We start from the raw sequence: 16,973 nt of genomic DNA on the forward strand, positions 1-16,973 counted from the left end.
AGGAGATCGAATGCAAGTTGCATTGAGATGGAAATGCAAACGATATCCCCAAAACATCGTATTTCACGCAAAAATTGGAAATGACCATTAAGCTCTGCAGTGTGAATGGCAGCCTCATCGTATCGTCAGCTACGCCCGCCACTTTACATCAAGCACAGGGCGCACAGCACGATGGGGCGCACGGCACAATAAGGCGCACGGCACATAAGGGCGCAGGGCACGATAAGGCGCACGGCACGAGAGAGCGCACGGCATGATAGGGCGCACAGCATGATAGGGAGTGCCGCACAATTTAAAAAAATCGGAAACTTATGTGCGCCTTGTTATTCTGAAAATACAGTAAGTACTCACAAAAAAACTAGCAGAGAAATGTCTCCTTCCTTTTTGCATTGAAATGGCAGTACTGTTCTGAAAAATGGCAATTCTTTTTTTTTTTTGCCAAAATTGTGCAGCCCAATCATGAATAAAAATAATGCAGATTAAGGACTAAGTCCCAATATAAAACAGTGTAAATGGAGTACAATATCAAAACTACAAAATTTTAATGCATGTATTAACTAGAAATACAGATAAATTAAACAGATTTCAGGTTAACCTGACTAGAGTTCGGCTCATATAAAAACGATTTGAGGGTAACTGCTGATTAATGTCATTATTTTCGTGAACTAACAATTAAAACGGGAGCGCAAACATTGACGACACAAGTGGTTCACTTTCCCTTATGTGATAAAATCAAGATATGTTGAATTCGCAACCTCCATCTCACACTTTTTCCAGTCAAAATGTGACCTGGGGAGATTATATCAGCGCCTGTAATTGATTTGAGGGTCCTTTTAGCCACACCAGCATCAATGCCTGTTTTGTTGAGTTTGAAAGTGGGATATAATCGGACATAAATTTGCCTCTTTTAATAGTTTTTTTGTTTTATTTGTTACACAACATTTAGCCAACATAGAGGGTAAACCTTCACTTAATATATTTCAATCTGATTGATGAGTGAATAAAATAAGTGCTTGATGCAGTAAGTATTCATTAATTCGGGACATATATGGTGTAGCCTTTGTTTAGAACATAAACGTCATGGGATTAAGAATTTTAAAAACTGCAATTTTGTTTATTATGTGGGATGAGCAGGGATGGCTCACCCAGTTTGGACAACATGATGTTGAAAAGATTTGCGATAGAAGATAGAGTTACAAGCATGACTCACACGATGTGAATTTGTTTATGAAGGATGGATATACAGTAGGTCTAGTTTAGCGCGTGACAGACAGATCAACTTCATATTAAGACAGATGCTTTCTATTTTTGTGATTGGTTAAGGGACATTTTGTTCCTGGTTTTAAGGTAATGTAGTGTGACATTTGAAAGGTTCTTGAATGAATAATTTAGACACTATTTGAGAAAATACAGAGCTTGATCTTCCTAAAAGGCATCGTGTGTGTTTCATAACACTGGTTAGAAATGTGCTTAAAGTCGGAAATGGGCTTGTTTTTTATTTTATTTTCCAGTTTATGATGAAATAAAGGTACGGTGGATTTTTACCAATCAATAGGTTATGAGTATAGCATCAGTGTGCGTATATATGCACCCCTTTATCTGCTATAAGCCTTAACTCGCTTCAGAAACTCAGTAAGGGTTTGTGAAAAATCTTTTCTTTTATGATTTGGTCATTTTCCACAACCAGTAGCCCCAACTCGTCCTTAAACATATAATTACACCGTCACAGTAATGTAAAAACAGTTTTTTCCAAGTTTCACTGCTCGGAGCAAACATTAAGAAAGGAAACTATATGTGAAGTGTAGACTGAGAGTTGTAATATTTAATGACGGGGCTTGCATTGTTTACATATTAAACTTCCTTTTATGAGGAAAGGCATATTCCCCATTGATTATTCTGGTAGATATGTTGCATAGCTGTAGACTTCATGAGCACATGTACACACAGCAATGACATTATCTGCTAAGTATTCTACGTTCCACATCCAAACTTGTTTTCGGCTTATTTTCGGGGTGAGATCATCATTAAGGTTTGTTTATTTGAGACCAACAACCATGCTTAATTAAATTGGAGGTTCAATAAATTGAAACAGAGTGAGTTAACAATCATCACCTATAATCCATGACGGTTGAAAGAGTAATACTGTCCATCTGGCTTTAGTCACAAGTTTTCAAAAGAGCATCAACTGCAGCTTGTCACAGTTGTCTGGGCAAAATAAAAAAACATAGGGAAAAATTCAAGTTGAAAGACATGTTCTCAACAAAGCTTGATAGTGTATTAACCACTACCCCTTTATATGTTCATTTGGGTTATTGTTTCCTTTGGTGAGGCTACATTTCCTTAAAAAAAGCATTTTGTTTTAAACGCAATTCCTCTACTGCTTGTAAAACAAGCGCCCCCTTTGGGTAAAAATCTGTATAGGCCAGTTCAATGCCTTCACCTTTTTATTCATTCCAGATGAGTTGAGATAGTTTCACGGGAGATAGAAGGGACACGTGTGAGAGGGGAAAGACTCGCAACCTTTTACTTTACACCATTTTTTTAATGTTTAATGGTTTTAAAGTAAGGTTGCCAACCCATCCTGCCTGTATGATTTACATAGTGCCATCATTTATTTGGTAACAAAGTCATGAAACTATGAAAACAAGTATATTTTCAAGGTTTCAAGATTCTGTATTATGCAACACTTGACCTTTTTAATACAGTACTGTAATGACAATGAAATGCAGACTTAGTGCACATCTGCCGACCGTACTGTATGCCAAACTGCTAACTGGAAATTAAGAATAACCAAATACATGTCTGTATTATTATATAGGTAAAAAGTAAAGTCGAGGTTAAGGTTCAGCACTTTTAAATCTTTCCTATATGCTCATATCGCCAACTTGTGAGTCACAGATATACAGTATGCCCATTTTGGCTAACACAATAATAATATAAAAGAAAACAAACGAGGGAGAAAACTCACCTTCTTCCGGGGCTGCCATTTCATCATATTTGTAAACCAAAATGAGCCAGCATTAAGATATTATTGTAAAATGGGTTGAAGATCGGGGGAAATCCGAGGCGCAAATTCATGCTGCTGCTTCTTCACATGTTTTCCTTTGGGCGACCAACGCCGAGAAGTGACAGCATCAGTTTTCAGCGATTTTCACGCCCGACACGGTTTGGAAAATCCAGTTGTAGTAGGAGAATAAATCTCAACCGATGTCAGTTTGCTGTGCGTAAATCCAAAGATGCAACCCGTCATGGAAGTGCTCGCGCTCCCTTTGGCTGGAATCTATGCCTCCATGTCGTCTCAAAGCCGGAAAATCCGTTAACTTTTTCAGAAGGTCTTTGAGAGTGGGACAACACCTTCAGACGGTCCTCTTCAATCCAAGGAATACGATAATATAAGGAGAGAGTGTCTCATAATGTATACATTTAAGTGTTGGAAACCATTATTCTCCCTGTTGCGACGACGTTTTTTTTTTCCTCCCGGCTGTACACGTTGAAACAGTTACTAAAATGAGTTTGAGCGAGACAAGAAAGAACGGGGGTGAACTATTTTCAAGAAAAGAGGGGAAAGTAGCCCCAAAAATCCGTGGAATTTGTGAAGAGCTGGAAGGATAAACTAATTCGAGCAAGGTGAGCAAACTGGACTCGAGCACTCGAGTGACTTCCCTCCCTTCGCTCTTTCCTTGCGGAGGAGGCAAGAGCCGCAGGGTCATAGCGCCGCCTCCGTGAATTTAAATCTGACTCCCCTTTGCGTGAAAGCGCGCTATGCTTCCGACAGAAATGTGTCCCGGTCGTAGTCTGTACATTATTATAATATAAAGATCTCCAACCTGGTGATCGCTGGCACCCAGGTGCCCCCTGGGGACAGCTGAGGTGCCCGCGGACTGTTCTGAAAATACCCCAGTGATGCTGGGTAATTGTAATTGTTTTGTAGTGGTTGATTTAGTATATTTAGCCCTACTTCTTACTTATCTCTCTTCTCTCTCTTATTTTATTTCTTACGTATTTCTCTTTATTATCTTCCTTCCTCCCTTCTTTCTTTCCTTCCTTCCTCCCTTCCTTCCTTCCTTCCTTCCTTTTTTCCTTCCTTCCTTCCTTCCTTCCTTCCTTCCTTCCTTCCTTCCTTCCGTCCTTCCTTCCTTCCTTCCTTCCTTCCTTCCTTCCTTCCTTCCTTCCTTCCTTCCTTCCTTCAATCCTTGCTTGCTTTCTTACTTTTTTTTCTTCCTTTCTTTCTTTCTTCCTTGCTTTCTTTCTTTCTTTCTTTCTTTCTTTTTTGCTTTCTTTTCTTATCTTTCTTGTTTCTCTTTTCTTTCTCTCTCTCTCCGTCTCTCTCTTTCTTTCACTCTATTTCCCTTTCTTTCACTATTTGTCTTTCTTGTTTTTTTTCTCTCGGCTTCTCTCTCTCACTCACTCTCCCTCATTCTCTATTTCTTTCTATCCCTCTCTCTCTCTCTCTCTCTCTCTCTCTCTCTCTCTCTCTTTCTGTTTTTTCATCCCTCTTCTTACTTGCAAAAATTAACCTGGTAATATTATAGTAATAACATAGTAAGAAGTACAAGATACGCTGTTATTTGAAAAAAAAATGTTAAATTGGGTGCTCTTCGCGCTTATAAGTAACAAAAAGTAGCTTGATGATTGAAAAAGGTTGGAGATCCCCCGCTGTGTAATGTCTTTATTAAGAAATATTTATGAGTGTGATTAAAACAAAAAAGCGATGGTCGTCTTTATAATGACTTCATGCAAACGCCACTAACACCGGAGGCGACCCAATGTGGCTAAAAGCTATAACTGAGTTTGGGAACCTATGGCTCGCAAACCATATATGTCTCTTTTTATGAGTATGTATGACTGGTAGACAAAATTGATTCCATGAAAAATGTCTCCATCTCATCTCATCTCATCAGCCGTACCGCTTATCCTCATTAGGGTCGCTCATTCACACCTAGGGACAATCTGGACCGGCCAATTCACCTGAAATGCATGTTTTTGGAACGTGGGAGGAAACCGGAGTGCCCGGAGGAAACCCACGCAAGCACGGGGAGAACATACAAACTCCGCACAGGAAGTCTGGAGCTGGATTTGAACCCACGACAGGTTCCCATGACATGAACTGTGCCGCACACGCGCTAACCAAATGTCTCCATACCATTCTATATTTCCGCGAGTGAAACCCATCGAAGTGCACGTGAACCTAGTGACGGTACTGTCCAGTACATAAAGGGCACTCGTTTTGGCTGTACATCGCTAAAAAAATCTTTATATGGAAGCTCATTAAATAATCCGTGTTTACTGTTGAAACACCCTGTGATGAAAATCCACAGAAAAATACGTCAAAAGCCAAGAAGAGCACCAAGAGTAATTTGATTGGGTGAGCCGTACGGATGGGTGGAGCTATAAAAAGAACGCAAGCACTTCCTCCTTTGTCTAGACCGGCGCAGTCAGTGGCGAAGGTAAATACTCATTTATCCTTGTTTTGAAAATTTTGTGACGTTTTTACAAAAGAACTTTGCTTGCACCTTGTTATGAAAAATATAAAAGTCAAATATGAGCTTCAACGATCTTAAGTATTTTAAAGTGGTATCTTTGTTGATGTTTGGGAAACATTTTGTCTATTCCTCAAATGTCACACAGTGAATTGAATATGCTTTAGAATAGGCTATTGTCTGGAGATCAGGTTTAGCGGTTTTGTTGAATTTTGTCTCAAATTATATGGAGTGGCTCTTTCCCCCCAAAAAATCAAAATATTTTGCTTTTATGGCTCTTTGAGTGAAAAAGGTTTCCAACCCCTGCGCTATAATAGCTACAATCACGACTACCGTAAATTCCGTACTATAGAGCGCACCTGATTATAAGCCGCACCCACCACATTTTAAGAGGAAAACCGATTTTGTACTTACACAAGCCGCACCTGTATATAAGCCGCATGCGCCCACATTTAATAAATGTAACACAAACACAAAATTAACCCAAACCCGACTTTAAGTCCCGCGATTGAAACTAAATGTCCTTCATTAAAGTACACAGTCCAAAACTCACAGCCGGCAAAATGAACAGAAAATGATACCGATACTTAAGGTTTGATGCAGAACTGCAGAGTCCGGGTCCCGTTGAAAGTAATCCAAGGAAAAAAGTGTATATTTCCAAAGGTAAGAGTGGGAAAAAAATATATATCTACTATAGTCCGCTGCGTCCACAAACAGGTCTCACCTTTACCCCACTTCCCGTCAGCCCCGCGTTTGTTCCGCCCCTTCTTTTTTATTCGCCCGTGCAAAACATATTAGAATAAGTGTCTCAAATAAATACATTACAAAAATATACAGTTGCAAATACATATTATACATGGTTACACATATCTACAAAGAAAGACAGTACACCGAGAGAGTTTTCAAAGCTTTAATAATAATAATATAACTTTCATCCCAAACGGTGCCTGTGACAGGGCAGTTAATGGTAGCAACACGCTAGCAACACGCTCGCAACACAATAAACGGGTCTGTTAAAAAAAACATACCGTAAAAATCATGGTAAACTGTCCTCATCTTCCTCCTTAGAACTGAAGCCATCAAAGTCGTCTTCCTCAGTGTCGGAAAGAAACTTTGTCATATAGACGTCGTCCTACGCTCCCGCAGCCTCACTCGTGCTGTCACTGTCGCTGGAAGTCTCATCCACTCCTGATTCTGTGCCCTTCTCTCCGTCACGCAGCAGACCGGCTTTTCGGAACCCGTTGGTGATGATGGATTTTTTGATGTGCCTTTCTTTTTGCATTTTGCATGATGAGGGTATGTTTACGCTAATTTAATTTATGCACAAGCCAAGAAGTTGCAGTCTTCCTCGGCGCATATATTCCACCGTTCTAAATTTTACCTTTTGTACTCGAGCGCCGCTGGCGGCCGTTAGAGAAATTACATAAATTGGCTGCATCACTGAATAAGCCGCAGGGTTGAATGTTTGGGAAAAAAGTAGCGGCTTATAGTCCGGAATTTACGGTAGTTGTACACAAGTAGACAGCATTTGGTCTACTATAGTAAGTAGCTTTATCATATAATATGTCAACACAGTGATTTTGAAGTATGATTTTGAAGACTTTTCCCTCAGAACTTACACCTCTAGATTTGAAAATCAGATCATGAATTACAATATTTTAAATTCTTTGACGGTTGGTCCATCGCTCACAATGTAATATGCAACCCTTAATCCGACAGCGACATAACGCGGAGTATAAAGCCGTGATGGGTAAATACAGTTATGAGCACTGAGTAGGAGGCTGTGTAATTTCTCCCAATTGATATTCTGATAATCTCCCTACCATACATACATACTCACGTCCAAACTGTATTTACAACTATAAAATAAAATACTAAAATCAGGACGTCAGTTTATATGGGCATATTTGGTAGTGTGTCACCTGCAGCAAATGTTAAGCTGCGTCTGTGGGGGAGGGCGTCGTTGATATCGGAACAACAGAATGAATGGTGAAAACGTGAACACATAATATACGGTAAAAGTGTGCTGAATTTTTATTTCAATTTTATCTGTACAATCATTTTGCAATAGACCATGCCTGGAGAAAAAAAACGCATTGGATATTACCCAGGAATGGAGAAGGAAATCTTTGGGTGTTTTGAAGAAAAAAACAAAGTGGATTTGAAGTGAGTCAGCAGTATTAGTTTGCAGGCAGGCAGGAGAGTCAAACAGGCAGGCAGGAGAGTCGAACAGGCAGGCAGGAGAGTCGGACAGGTCGGCGTCAAATATTCCCGGGGACCCCATTCGAGGCACAGTAATGACCACAACGGACCTCACTGGGCGCTTGCCAAACGGCGTCCTCCAGCTCTCCCCAAATTGTGTTGGGATCGTTCGCTGAGTTCACATCTTGGCGGGTTAATTCTGCTGGACATGACAACAGGACATTACTGTAGTGCTTCTTTCTGCCGCTACCGGTGTGTGGCATTGTTTGAGGTAACCCAGCATCCACCCGGAAGTGAAAAAATCCGCTTCCCCTCCCTAATTCGTATGTAAACATCTCTTCTTCACCTGGTCATAATCCCACCACTGCCACCAATGTAGCGTGTCCTTTTGTGTGGGTAATGGATTGCTCCTCGTTCATGAAAAAAAACTCAGAAACACTTACGGTCTCTTTGTAAACACACTAAACTCTCTCCAACTAAACTTTCGCACTTACCTGCACTCTCGCACAAACTCTCACGACATTTGTCGCCCTACTGACATCATTCATGAGAACTTCACATTCTACGCCAACACTATCTCCAGCGCGCTAAGACATTTTTATTGTTTAATATCTCGTCCATCCATTCAATATGGTTGGTGTAAATTGTAAAGAAGAGGCGAGACGTTTCTTTTGAAATGAAAGTGGAATGAGAAAGCTTGATGCAGTTGGGAAAATGGTCAGAACGCTTTTTTTGGCCACTTTTTACTGCATAGGAGGATCTCTTGAAGTGCATCTCCCAAAATTAAGTTATTGAGCAAATTATTTCATGAAAAGTTTATTTTTTTAAGTACAAAACAATACAGGTTACAACCCTTGAACATACATATACAAACCTTAAACATAAAAAATATAGCACTGAAGCAACTTACAAACAAATTTAGCTTAAGAACGATCGTCCGGACCCTAACTCGTTTGTAAGTCGGGCAGCGTTTAGAATCATTATATTTTTCTAATCGATTATTTATTTTACCATTGCGAGGCTCTCAATAATACACTGTCCCTTCAAACTTTCATATTAAGGCGGGGGCCTCAAACTGTCATGTCCTGCACGGTTGTCATGGCGCCCAGATGGCCCCGTCCTTTGACTGACCTGCATTTCCTGATTACTCCTATGGGTACTTAAACGCGCCTTTTGGAACTGCCCTTGGCCAGATCGTTGAAAACTTGTTAATACCTGTTTATTCTTGTTTTGCTTGTTGGACTTTGTTGCACTCCGGTGTAACATTCTGAGAGATTCCTGCAAGTTCTGTTTGATTCTAAGAAATGCTTGGATTTTAATTTTGCCTGCATTTGAGCCTGCTTTGTTTTGTTCTTGGTCCATTGTGTGTTGGACAACTTTTCTTTCTCAATTAAAGTGACAGATTGTCTACGCAAATGAGTTCCAACTTCCTGCCTCCGACCTGTTTCGTGATACGAAACTGTCTACTTGTGGACCACAATTGGCCCCCAGACATCTGGTAAATGTAGAAAACATATTTTCTATCAAACAAATCAATTCCTGTCCAATTTGTATTCATCAATTGAGTGAAGGCAATAGGACTGACAGTCATGTAAAAACAGTTTAACAGTAGAAATATTATGATGCCAAAAACCTCATACAGAGACACAAACAGCTATGAATTGAAGCCTACTTTCCTGTCCATTGAGGCTGCTGTCCTTGTTTAGTTTTCCTATTTTGAAAGATTGAATTGTTGCCACAAAAAACGGAATCCTCATGAAGGATGCTGAGGCCTTGGAATGTAAAGACCATCGCAGCCCTGTTTATGTCCTTGTTTTTCCTGCTTAGAGCAGCTGCCACAAGTAAAGCACAATGGAATATATTTCCTGCAGCCTTTCTGTGCATACTATTGCCAAAATTGTATTACTGCAAAAGTTGTCAAGAATGAGAAAACACACTTAATAGATAGTGTAAAAAAAAAAATCTACGTTAAGTTGCACTTATTTCATAGGTTGTTTTTTTCCTGCTAGTCATAATTCTCTCAATTATACTGACAAAATTATATTTACATCTATATGTCCATTATCCGCTTATCCTCACTAAGGTTGCGGGAGTGCTGGAGCCCATCCCAGCTGACATCAGACAATGGACAGGGGACACGTTGGACTGGTTGGCAGGCAATCACAGGACATGCAACCATTCACACAAACATTTATTTCTACGGAGAATTTTGAGTCATCAATCAACCTGCCATGCATGTCTTGGGATTTGGGAGGAGTACGGCGTCCACGGACAAAATCCACGCACACACGGGGAGAGCATGCAAACTCTGCATAGGACAGCCAGTACCTGGAATTTAACCCAGGACCTTTATATATACATACACTGTATATTTAAATTACAAACCTCTCAATTCCTCCCACTGTAAGGTCATATTTAAGGCCAATGCATTCTTTATCTGTTCCCAAATAACACAAAAATTATAGCCAAGAAGGCTGAGGAATATTTGAAAATTATGTTCGCACTAAGTCATATTTTCACTTAGTTCCGTGTTCCTAAACCTGAAAAAGACTTTCGAGTATGGTCATTCCATTACCTTATGTAAGTGATTTGTTTATTCTGTTTTAAATACTGGACAAATACAAAGGAAATGTCATAGGATAACAGTTCCTTATTTTGACTCACTGATGTCCGTTGTTTTGACTATTACATCATTGTTGATATCGGCCAATCATGTTGCTGTTCTCTGATATCCACACACATGTAACCTTAAATATTTAATAAAAAGAATGGGCTCAGAGGGGGGCTTTGGGACCGGATAATATACTCTTATCCGAAGCCTCTATCTCTCTTGCCCTTTCTTCTTCCTTTCTTTCTCTTTTTCCTCCCTTCTTTCTCTCGCTCTCCCTCTATCTTTTGCTTTTGTCTTTCTTTCTTTCCCTCTCTCTTACACACTTTCTCTCTTTCAGTATCTTATTCTTTATTCTTCTTTCTTTCTCTTTCTACTTCCAATAATTAACCTAGTCATACCAAAGTAACAACATAGTAAGTAGTAAAAGATGAGGTGTTAGAAATAGATAGATAGATAGATAGATAGATACTTTATTCATCCCCTAAGGGAAATTCACATTTCCAGCAGCATCCCTGAGCTGAGAACAATACAATAATAAAGCCAAAAGAATCCAATATACAAATACCCAGTGTGACGTGCAAATGCCCACTTTAGCATGTTATATAGAGTAACTAAATAGTGCTACACAGAACACATAATGCAGTAAGATTCGGTAATATCCAATGTAGGTGGTGTGGTTTAATGTGGGCCTTTACTCTGCCGGGTGGAGTTAAAGAGCCTCATGGCATGAGGAAGAAAAGATCTCTTCAGTCTGTCCGTAGTACAAGACAGTGACAGCAGTCTGTCACTGAAACTGCTCTTCTGTCCAGAGATAATGTTGTGAAGCGGATGCGATGGATTGTCCATGATTGACCTCAGCTTTTTCAGTGCCTGTCTCTCAGCTACTGTTGTTAGGCTGTCCAGCTCTTTGCCCACAACATATAAAACTGGGTTCCCTTTGCGCTAATAAGTAGCAAAAAGTAGCTCTCAACTTGGAAAAGGTTGGGGATCCTTGGTCTAGAAAATATGTTAATTTAACATAATAATCATAATTTGTTCCAACAAAAACTCAACAGACCCTGTCCCAAAACACAGCATTAACCAAGCAATTATTGATGTGTAACCATGTTCAAATTAATACTGTAACAGGCTTTTGGGTTCATTCATAAAATGTTATCTCAATGTAGCAGAAAGGCAAATGAAAGAAGAGTTTGATGTGGAATGGCAGTGTGGGGAGTTTACACAATAAGTGTTGTGATTTAAATTGGTTTAGGTAATGGACTCAACAGAGCTGTGAGTACGGTCAATATGATGGGTCACATGGATAGAGAGTGCATACCGGGGTCACTCGGATAATAAAAGACTAACCAAATGAGGGCTTGAGCCAACATATGGCCATTTGGGCGAACTCCCGTTGGGTCCACTCGATAATCCATATGGCTGAACACAAACAATAGTTTGGAGGCTACAACAGTTGGACACTGCCTCCCACAGATGGCACCCAAGTAGATCAACGGGGCATCATTGACAACTTCCAATTCCAAATCAAAATCATTTCTACATGGTCAAAAAACATTTTGGGAATGACACCGTTATAAATGACGGCTTTATTATTTCTGTAATGGGGTAATCTAAGTAATTGCTTTTTCCGCGCCGTTACTGTTACTGACGGTCAAAACCGGTGCGTTACTTTTTCTTGTGGAAATCAGCATAGACAAGAAAGGCATCCTCGGTCAGCCTTTTGGCACATTTATTCACCAACAACACACTAACAGAGCAGCTATCAAATAAGGGTTCTCCAAACTGACAAAATAAAACCACCTGCTTACATTGAAAAATAATACAAGAACAATAAACAGTGAAATGCACACTTTTCACTAACTGCCCTACATCTAAAAATGCAGAAACCACTGGGAAAGAATCTTACGCTAGTTTCCCCAAATCATTTGTGAAGTATTGTGAATTTAATAGCGCTCTTAATCATTGTATTATGGTAGGAGGTCATCCGTTATGTGACATCACAATCAAAGTGGGTCCACAAAAGCAGACTTACACAGCCCTTATGGAAGGTCACCCCTCAGCACAAAATCTTTTAGTCGCTAAGGTTCTCGCAGATGTCAGAAAAGGGCGGGCTCCTGTGAGAGTAGTTGATTTGTCCTGTCATCCTATCTGTGAGTCCCTTTACCCACCTAGTCAATGCTTTCTACATGGACAATGTGGTGGAGTTGTTTAAGCAAACAAAGGGAAATTGCAAGGATAAAAAGTGCAAAGACGCGACCCTGAGTCTGAATCAAGTGGTGACCAACTGGTCCTTCTGAAGAAGCTGATGGAAGGAAAGGAAAATGTATTTTCCCAACACCCGTTAGATTATGGTTGCACCAAAACAGTAACCCATGAAATTCCCCTTGTTGACCCCAGACCATTCCATATTCCATATTGCAGGATTCCCCCCTTACAGAATCAGGACGTGAGAGAATTGCTCACAGATATGGAATCAGCAAGAGTCATCAAACCCAGCAAAAGCCCATTTGAATCACTGGTCGTGATCGTAAAAAAAAAAATGGCTATGTTTTGACTATAGGGAGCTGAACTCCTGCAGCACAAGGGATACTTTCCCCCTGCCGAGAATAGAAGAGGCTCTAGAGGCAGTGGGTCAAGCAAAGTACTTTACCACATTTGATTTAACATCTTACTGGCAAATGGAAGTGGCAGAAGAGGACAAGCACAAGATCTCTTTCAGCACACCAATGGGGATGTTTGAGACAAACCGAATGCCATTTGGCTTGCAGAATGGCCTAGCAACCTTTCAGAGACTCAAGACCTGCTCTTTGCGGGATCTGAACTTCACGCATCCTGATGTATTTCAATTGTCTCATAATTGACTCCAAGACAATTGATGAGCATCTACAGAGGCTGCAGCTGGTGTTTGATCAGCTGCAAGAGCATGGCTTATAATTAAAAAAATAAATTTAAAAAAATCTTTTTTTTTTTTTAACCATTACAGACCGCGAAGCTCTCAAGCCGCAAACGTCGAACCGCGAAGTAGCGAGGTCCCACTGTACAAGATGGAGCAAAGAGGGTCATTACATATGCGAGTAGAGGCTTGAGCCCACCTGAGACAAGGTTTGTGGCGCACACTCGAGTTCCTGGCTTTAAAGTGGGCAGTGACGGGTAAGTTCTTTGACCACCTCTATGGCTGAAAATTCTCTGTCCAAACGGATAACAACCCCCTCAAATATGTGATGTCCTCTGCGAAACTGGATCCCACTGGCCAACGATGAGTCTCAATCCTTTCCAGATTTGATTTTGATAACATGTACAAGAGGGGGCATACTTACTCAAATATTGATGCTCTTTCTCGTTCCCCAACCAAGATGTGGCTCAAGCATTGGAGATGTGTCCACAACTCGCTGGTGGTGGACAGACACGAAATGAACAGGAGGTCACACCCGTGTCTTTAAATCTTTAAAGTGAAAGCGCAGCCCCCCTTAGGTTCCAGTCCCATACGCTGAAGTAGGAACCGATTTACTCCCAGCCATGACGAAACAGGAAGTTCATGCAGAGCAAAGGGGAGATCCTGTCATTCATCCTGTATCACACTTCAAAAGTCCGAACCAGAAGCCAACTCGTAGTGGACAGCTGGAGGCAGGAAGAGAGGTGTGCCTTCTTTTAAAAGAGGAAAAGGTTGACGATGAAGGATGTTATCCTGTACCGCCTGGCCCAAGACTTTCAAAGGGCGAGACAATGCGTGTATAAGTAAAAACAGCACTCCATGACGACTCAGGACACTCCGGCTTTGAAAGAACACTGAAAATGATAAGGGAGAGGTTCTACTGGCCAAGAATGTTCCATGGTGTTACAGCATGGTGTGAACAGTGTGAAAGCTGTTGCCTTAGGAACACACCCACGGCAAGCAATAGGGCCCCACTGATCAGCATCCAGAGCGGTGCACCAATGGAGCTTTTATGTGTATACTTCTTGACACTGGAAGTCAAGGGGAGGCATCAAAAATGTCCTTGTTGTCACGGATCATTGCTCTCCTTATGTACAAGCCTACCCCACAAGGAATAAAAAAAAAAAAAAAAACGGTAGCACGAGTGCTGTGGAAGATCTTCTCACAGTTTGGATTCCCGGCAAAATTGCATCCAAACCAAGGCCTCAATTTTGAAACTGCTCATGTGAAAGATTTTTGCAAGTATACTGGCATCCCTATGGGGCCGGTCACACAGACATTTGCGGCTGAATCACGGCCAGAAATTCCTGCCTGTGAGGCGGACGCTATTGGACGCTTTGAAATCGCAATGCAGACGAGATACAGCAGTGCTTAACACGCGGTCGGAAATTCGCGCACGGGTGGCAGCACGAAAAAGTTTTGCACTGCTCAATTCTTCGAGCGCGGGTACACAGCCTTTCACGAGCGTATCAAGGCTGAACCACGGCCAGAAATTTCGGATGCTGTTGGGCGCTGTTGGACGTTTTGAGACCGCCATATAGACGAGATACAGCAGTGCTTTACTCGCGGTCGGAAATTCACACGTGGTTGGCCGCGCGCAAAACTTTTGAGCTGCTCAAAAGTTTGAGCACGTGTTAAACCGCGTGCCGCACACGTGGTCAACACGAGGTAATGACGCGGAAATGACGCGGAACGACGTGCTCTGGCCGCGGCCAGGGCGTGGTTACACATGGGTAGGACGGGAAATTTCAGCGGGTAATCGTGAGTGGAGCATGGTAATAGCATGTTCTGCGCCTGTATCGCGGTGTTATTACGTGAAATTAGCGTGTTACGCGTGTGACAGTCAAACGCCTTTCTCCGCGTATATACAGCGCGATTTGCCGAGCACACGTCAGTTGTGCTCGAGACGTCAAGGGGGTGAACATGGATCCTCGTCAGCGTAGTGACCTCGTCTTAATCCATTTTTATTTCTTGACATTTCTTTTCAAGATAATAAAATAAAAATGATGCCATAGCTTGAAATCTTGATCTTCACGGGACTGTGTCTTGAGTGGTTATGATTTCTACAGCCCGGTGTTATCCGAGAAATGCATCCCTGCCGAGATTTGCATTCCCTCGCTACTGCAACCACTTTTACCTCGTTTTATCTCACTTTTAGGGAATGTAATGGCGAACATATAACCAAAACCACTTCGTCTTGCATTTGTTGGAAATGTAATACAACTTAAACCATTCCGTCTTTGTTTTTGTTGTGAACATAATCGAACGGTAAATCCTCCCCCCCTCGCGTGAACGCGCATTCTGCTGCGCTTCCAACGAAAGCGATCGTATTCTATATAAAACGCTTATTAAAACTATAAAGCGAGCTAATTATAACAATTGGGAGATCGTAGTCTATATAACGCGTTTATTTAAACAATAAAGTGCGATCGTATTCTACAAAATGCGTTTGTTAACGCGGATGAAAAAGTCACCAACGTCAATGCACGCTTACAACAAAAGCGATCGCAGCAGAATGCGCGTTTACGCGAGGGGGTGGGTGGGTGGTGTGTTGCGTAGGAGTCGGATTTGGGCACAACACCGGCTCGGGAGCTTTTATACCCGTGGTCCACACGAGAAAATGACGCAGAAATGACGCGATGAGGAAGCGGAACAGTCGCCGGCGTCTGTTTTGCGGGCATACCACCGATGAACAGCGGGTTGGCCAATTTTGCGCATTTTCCATCGCGGGCAACCACGGGCAAAAAAACCCCGCAAAATTTTAGCCGTGATTCAGCCGCAAACGGCTGTGTGACCGGCCCCTAAGACTCATACAACAGCTTACCACCCTCAGGGTAATGGGACGACTGAAAGGTTCAATCGGACCCTTATGAACATGTTGGGAACCCTTGAGCCCCACTTGAAACCCTGTTGGCAAAAATATTTGGACTCCATGACTCCACTGGTTACACTCCATATTACCTCATGTTCGGCAGACATCCGAGGCTACCCAGGACCAGGGCTCAACTCGACCACCGAGCCCTGTGGATACAGCAACTATGTCCAAACTCTACATAATAGTTTGTCCCAGGCCTATACTTTGGGCAAGCAGATCTCCAAACATGCCAAGGGTCAGCAAATGAAGTACTATGACAGAAAAGCCAAGAACCAAGCCATTGTCCCTGGGGACAGAGTATTTGTCAAAGTATGCTATGTTGAAGGAAAGCAAAAGGTTGGGACAGATGGGAGTCACATCCATGCATTGTGGTGAAGAGGCAACCAAACATACTTTTTTTGCGTCGTATGATCTTAAGAGAATGACACCGAATGAGTTGGGCACCGCAACCTTCTCACCCAATGTATGTTCCTTCCAGTGCAAAAGGAAGTGGGGACAGCAAGCTCAAGCCAGATCAGTTCGAAAGAGGTACTGTGAATTATTCCGACAGTGCAGAAGCTGAATTAATGAAGGATATAGAGGCATGTGATACAGTGGACCAATATGATGGACAAGCAAATATGGTGGAGCTGTACATGAAGATTAGCCAACACGTAATGGAGGAAAATGGCACTTCTGACAGGGCACCTGCCGTTCCCAAAGCTCCACGGAGAAACCCACAAAGGCGCTGGCGCCCCCAGCCCCAATAGATTATCTTTTGAGAGCCAAGTAGTAGGGATGAACGATGACCAGGTGAGGGTGGAAAGGGGAAGGCAGGGTGCCATCACTTAAGATGGGTTGAATGAGGGCAGTTAGTGAAAAGGGGGCGCGCTT

General features: G+C 41.9%; 2 protein-coding genes across 3 annotated transcripts in view; both read right to left on the bottom strand.

Moving 5' to 3' along the window:
* Positions 1-3,670, bottom strand: part of LOC148364953 (tetratricopeptide repeat protein 28-like) — a 298,161-nt gene extending 294,491 nt beyond the window's left edge. The window contains exon 1 of the mRNA XM_088335313.1: positions 2,969-3,670. Coding sequence (XP_088191439.1) covers positions 2,969-2,995 — 27 coding nt within the window. The 5' untranslated portion in view covers positions 2,996-3,670. The remainder of the gene's footprint in view (positions 1-2,968) is intronic.
* A 3,821-nt stretch (positions 3,671-7,491) lies between these two features.
* LOC148364954 (tetratricopeptide repeat protein 28-like) overlaps positions 7,492-16,973 on the bottom strand; it is a 209,040-nt gene continuing 199,558 nt past the window's right edge. Inside the window, exon 3 of one of the 2 annotated variants that reach the window (XM_088335318.1) lies at positions 7,492-7,881. In XM_088335318.1, the coding sequence (XP_088191444.1) occupies positions 7,876-7,881 (6 nt within the window). In that variant the 3' untranslated portion in view covers positions 7,492-7,875. Of the gene's footprint in view, positions 7,885-16,973 lie in introns of both variants that reach the window. The other variant, XM_088335317.1, reaches the window with a different exon arrangement.

Source organism: Urocampus carinirostris, chromosome 5 (assembly GCF_059441175.1).
Source record: "Urocampus carinirostris isolate Australia breed hairy pipefish chromosome 5, RoL_Ucar_1.0, whole genome shotgun sequence".
Lineage (NCBI taxonomy): Eukaryota > Metazoa > Chordata > Actinopteri > Syngnathiformes > Syngnathidae > Urocampus > Urocampus carinirostris.